General features: G+C 36.7%; 2 protein-coding genes across 3 annotated transcripts; one reads left to right on the plus strand and one right to left on the minus strand.

The window, feature by feature from the left end:
• LOC145229282 (uncharacterized) lies at positions 1-2,052 on the plus strand. Its single transcript, XM_080094591.1, has one exon. It carries the CDS (start codon positions 1,090-1,092, stop codon positions 1,921-1,923), a length of 834 nt encoding a protein of 277 aa, XP_079950717.1. The 5' UTR covers positions 1-1,089; the 3' UTR covers positions 1,924-2,052.
• A 187-nt stretch (positions 2,053-2,239) lies between these two features.
• LOC145229280 (ethylmalonyl-CoA decarboxylase-like) lies at positions 2,240-4,822 on the minus strand. Of its 2 annotated transcripts, XM_080094590.1 has the most exons (6): positions 4,442-4,821; positions 4,246-4,332; positions 3,888-4,030; positions 3,675-3,808; positions 3,191-3,500; positions 2,240-3,120 (listed from the first exon to the last, which is right to left on the minus strand). In XM_080094590.1, exons 1-6 carry the CDS (start codon positions 4,578-4,580, stop codon positions 3,085-3,087), a joined length of 849 nt encoding a protein of 282 aa, XP_079950716.1. In that variant the 5' UTR covers positions 4,581-4,821; the 3' UTR covers positions 2,240-3,084. The 2 variants fall into 2 exon arrangements, with proteins under 2 accessions (XP_079950716.1, XP_079950715.1); XM_080094589.1 differs by having other exon boundaries at positions 2,240-3,500; positions 4,442-4,822.
• Positions 4,823-5,540: the final 718 nt, after the last annotated feature.

The following is a 5,540-nucleotide window of genomic DNA, read 5'->3' on the forward strand; positions in this document are numbered from 1 at the left end:
CAAGCTTGGAGGACGGCACTATAGAGACCACCAGACATTTTTCGAAGCCGCAAGACCTTGTAATGCTTAGCAGTGACGTGATCTTTAGCAGAAAAATCGTCTTCCATGGAGTCAGAAAACAAGGAAAAGAAAGTTGACAAAGCAGAATAGAGAACACTTTTTGTTGAAAAAAATGCCAGAAGTTAAGTTTTGTTATTGATGCAAGTTTTATCACCATGAGCTATGCCTAACTTTCTGTTCTGTTACATTTATTTACACTCGTACGATCTAACGCAGTAGTTCTCAAACTGGGGCCGCTATAGCTTGAAGTAATTCCAAAGTCGTATTTAATATGAGATCGTGCTACTGGAAAAACATAAATCGAAGTAAGAATTTAAGATGGAAGGTCTATCTCGAACAATGCAATTGTTCGCGCACAATCCGATCTTTTTTGTCTTGTTGGGATGTTACATACTGCCGTGGATGATTGTTATGCGTAATTTTGCAACACTAACTAAAATTCTGTTTTATTCTATGGGAAGTGAGAAAGTTAGCTATTGTTTGTTAACCTAAGTTTTAGTTTTGTGAGATACGGGGGAAAAACAATGTACTTTATGTGCTGTTTATGAGCAATTTAACGTATAAACTGAGCGACGAATGAAAGTTGTCGGCAAGGCAACTTTAGAAACCCTCGATCAGAGAGGTTGCGATTATGCGGGAAATCGTATTGAGCAGGGTTCCAAGGCTGCCATATTGCATTGCTATCGTTTTTACAATGTTTATTCGTACAAACCCAATTACCAAGTGAACCAATCAACACCTCTAGCATTTAATTACTCACAAGTGTATACCAAATGTTGTTGACACCTTTTGTTGACTCTTTGTCGACGACAGCTACATGTAACTACGTTGTTGCGAACGATACACACCATCACGCAATTCTAACCAACTTAATGATTACGGTAATACCAGTTGTTACGAACGTAATCGTGAGTAATTGAATGCCAAATGTGTTGATTGGTTCAATTGGTTAGTACGAATAAAATCCATAATCCCAACTTAGACGTAGGTTTAACTTAAAAGTTGTAAAGTGTCGGACAAACCAAAAAAATGGAGGCAATTAAGAAAAAGATGACAATGCTCAAGTTGGACAAAGAAAATGCCTTTGATCGTGCTGAACAAGCTGAAATAGACAAGAAGTCGGCCGAGGGAAAAGTAACTTCATTCGAAGAAGAACTCCAGGCCTTGCAAAAACGTTTTAAGTGTACGGAGGATGAGCTTGATACGTCACAAGAAAAACTACGCTGTGCTAACGAAGATCTGGAATCGGCCGAGAAAAAGGCTGCCGACGCGGAACAAGAAGTGACTGCATTAAACCGACGTATCACACTGGTAGAGGAAGAATTGGACCGTGCCCAAGAGCGGCTCACCATTTCTCTACAGAAGTTAGAAGAGGCCGAAAAAGCTGCGGATGAAAGTGAACGAGGAAGAAAAGTAATTGAAAACCGGTCTCTCAAAGATGAAGAAAAACTGGAAATGCAAGAGGTTCATCTGAACGAAGCAAAAACTGTTGCTGAAGATGCGGATAAAAAGTATGAAGAAGTAGCGAGAAAACTTGTAATGGTTGAAACAGAACTGGAACGTGGGGAGGAAAGAGCAGAACTAGCAGAGAGCAAATCAACCGAATTGGAAGAGGAACTCAAGACGGCTGCAAACAATCTGAAGTCTCTAGAAGCTGCTGCCGAAAAGTATTCCACTAAAGAACGTAGCTACGAAGAGGAGATCAAAACTCTGACAGACAAATTGAAGGACTCAGAAACAAGGGCGGAGTTTGCTGAAAAATCTGTCGTGAAGCTTGAGACCAACATTGACGAGCTGGAAGACGAGCTCTATAAGCAAAAAATGCGAATGCGGAATTTCAATGAAGACATTTCGACATATTAACCCAGCACATCATCCTCCCACCCACTAAACGACTGCGTGTTGCATGTTTTTATTGTTAGTCAACAGCATGTGTATATTCGTACATGTTAACGACAAACAAGTTTGTACGAATAAAATCATATCCCTTAATTTGTTGTTTTTAGTCAAAACTGTGAAACCCCTACGTTAAAACCTTTAGCAAGTTTACATTAAGTTGTAAAGAACATAAAAATACACCGTATTAGCCCAACCAATTCACCTCTAGCTTTGAAATAACTTTTGCGCCCAGAGCCTTTTGTCAAAACAGCTTTTGCAACACACTGAGAAAAACGCAGAACAAACTGTTCTCAACTGTATTTAGCGATAAGTATATGTTTCCCTGCAGTTAACTATTGCAGTACAGAGATCAAGGCCACAATAAACGTATAATGACGTTCTAAGTTTCAACCGCGCTTGGGTCTCACTTAAGTATATCCATTGCGTCCGGTAACAACGTTTTAAGGTCCGTTGCATAGTTTTATTTCGATTTTTCTAAAGAATTTGTGAATTTAGTTTAACACCAGGTTCCTCTGGGTTGGAGCAGTTCCACTTAAGTTTCTTGTTCAGAGGTACACGAGTGGTTGAGATAGATAGAATTAAAATCCACCACCTTGTAAGCAGAAGGCGGTTGCGTTGGGGCTGACATGATATCAACAACTTTAGCACAATTAGCATATTATTCACCAAAAAAAAATTGTAAACATATAAACTTTCAAGAGTGAAAACGTGAAATGAGTAAATTCAAGTAAAAGGTACAAAATGATTCAAAACACTTTGGGATGAAAAAACACACAATTGTGTAAAGTTTTGGGGTTATTTCTGGGTACTTGAAGTGAGTTTATTTCACTTGGTGAAAGAATATATAGCCACATAATTGCACTAAAACAATCACCAAGCTCACCAAATAACTGTGCAACGAACATTCCATGTTGTGGATGGTTTTGGCTGAACCCACTACAGCCCAGTGTCAAAATTTGCATGAAACAACACTGGATGTCTACAATAATGTGCGTAGATTTAAAAATAAGTGAATTATTTCTTTACTCAGTAGCAGGAAATGTTGTACATAAAAAAGATGAAAACAAAATGTTTTCTTTAAATACTACAAATCAGAAGACTTTGTGCTTCTTCCATGAACAGACTTCAACAAAGCATTTCGGTTTGCTTGTCCTCCCCAAACTAAAGACAAAAATTGTATTTCTGATTTATAAGAATCCTCAAGATTTGACATGTTTCTACACTTTATTACATCTAATTTGATTGACTGTGCCAGTTTACAATCAAGTTGATACAGCTGAAACATTGATTCTGCCCATATTAGAGCTGGAGATTCGTGTTTTGTTGCATTTGGTGTGACTTCATTTTCATGTATATCAAGGATGTCATCGACCAAGTTTAACTCGAAAGCTCTTTGTGCATTCAACTTCTCTGCAGAAAGTAACAGTTTCAGTGTAGTCTGCCTTCCAACAAGTTGTAGAAGTCGACTTACACCACCCCATCCTGGAACCAAACCCATTTTTTTCTGAACAAATTGGCATTGGGCATCACTTGACATAAGTCTGCAAAAACTATAAGTTTACAAAGTGGAAATGTTTCACATTGACTTGACTCATTGACTGATTCCAAATTTATAAAAAAAAGTTCTAAAAAACAAGTTGACCAATACTATCACATGTAACTTTTCAAACACATCAGAAAGTTTCACAAAAATACGAGTGATTTGACTAACTTACCTAAAATCACAAGCAGTCATTAATTCCGCACCTCCACCCATAGCATTTCCTTCCACATGTGCTAAAGTAATTTGTGGCAAATGTTGTAAAGCATGCATTGTGTTGTGCATGTACATACAAAGCCTTTTTCCGTCCTGGTTTATTGATTAACAAATAATTTGTATCAAGAAATCAGATGCTTACAAACATTTTTCCAAACAAGTCAGTTTGTACCTCTGGTCTAGAAAATGCTCTAATTGCTGATATGTCTGATCCAGAGCAAAACATGTTTTCAGCTCCACATATAACAACTGCTTTTCCTTCATGCCAGGTTTTTAACTCATTTACTGCTCTTCGTAATTCCAGCATCATATTGCCTGAATATTGTAACCTTAAATGTAACCATTGTATGCAAATTTCAAAAAGTGCTAAGTACAGAATAATATAGCATGAAAAAAATATATTTTGGGGCGTCAAAAACTGAGCATTTGTTTGCATTTTCCTTTAATAAGTGTGGTAAAGTAATGTTTTGCAAAGAAATTAGCAGAAACAAAGATAGGTAAAACAGGGACATGTAGAAAAAACACTTTACCAGTAAAAGCATTTCGCTTTGAAACATTTGAAATTTGTAGGACTGCTGTTGCATCGGAGTGGTTTAAATCCAATAAAATTTCTCCACCTTGTAATGTAAAGTAATATCATGTAAGTTATAACAAATAAATACAAGTTTAAACTTATTTATGTAAAATATACATATCTGCTTTAGGTAATAAACATCAAACATGTACCTGGCAAATATTTTAGTGTCTCTTCAACTTTTGCTTCACTATAACCACCCTCGCCATCAACATGAACTTGTTTGAATGATCTGGAATGATGTTGACAACTTAATGAACTAGAAAGTGTTTTTGTGAACCTTCTCAACATTGTATTTCTCCACAAAACCTCACAAAAGTAGAAGAACGGTTTCACTGTTTTTTAGGTTTTGTTGGTCAACTAAAATAAAGGGAAAACCCCATGACATTTTTGATGTTAATGGGGAAAACCCCATAACAGCGATAGTGCATTCACCTCATTGTAGGCCTACCATACGTCCTCTTTTTGGAGGACATGTCCTCCTTTTTATCAAAAACCAAGTTGCCCTCCGACGACAAGAAAAAGTACTCAAATGTCCACCTTTTCAAAGAATTTCTGATTAACCCACTACATAAGTGTCAATTATGCCTTTAAAAACAGCCAAATATTAATCTTCAGGTTATTTTTTGAAGAATACAGGTGGATTTTACATTTTTTGGAAAAAAATAAGGTTATTATAGTGTGGTGATGTGATAAACGTTAACCTTTATCCGAATTATAATTCAATACCGTCTAATTTCTAAGGCTTTTATTTTTGGGGGCCCTTAATGTTCTTTTTAACAATGTGTCCTCCTTTTCGCTGATGGAAATATGGTAGCCCTACCTCATTGGACATTATGGGAGGCAAAAGTTTAACTATCTTTTGTATGAATTCTGCTTTTGAATGTGTTTGTTTTATCCACAGAGTCGAATCGTTTGTCATTTGTGTCCAGGTTGATTTAAGATGCGTTTATTTTGCCTCGTGAAAAAAAAACATTGCGACACAACTAGGTTAGAGCTGTCGACAAGCTGGAAATAGCTGCTCAACGAAACGTTTGTGGAAATCACATGATCAAAACGCGCTGCAGCTACACGGTCATTACGAGGCGACTGGGGCTCATAAAAGTGGGGTTCGAAGAAAAACATATCACTAAAAATAAACCTGTCGAAAAGTTTCAACTTCATGCACTGGAGAAAATTAAACTGAAAAATTCTTTTAGTCACCAAATAATTATTTTTCTTTGAACTAATATGCTATTGTCATTCATACAT

The sequence above is a fragment of the Phallusia mammillata genome, chromosome 5 (genome assembly GCF_965637545.1).
Source record: "Phallusia mammillata chromosome 5, kaPhaMamm4.hap1.1, whole genome shotgun sequence".
NCBI lineage: Eukaryota > Metazoa > Chordata > Ascidiacea > Phlebobranchia > Ascidiidae > Phallusia > Phallusia mammillata.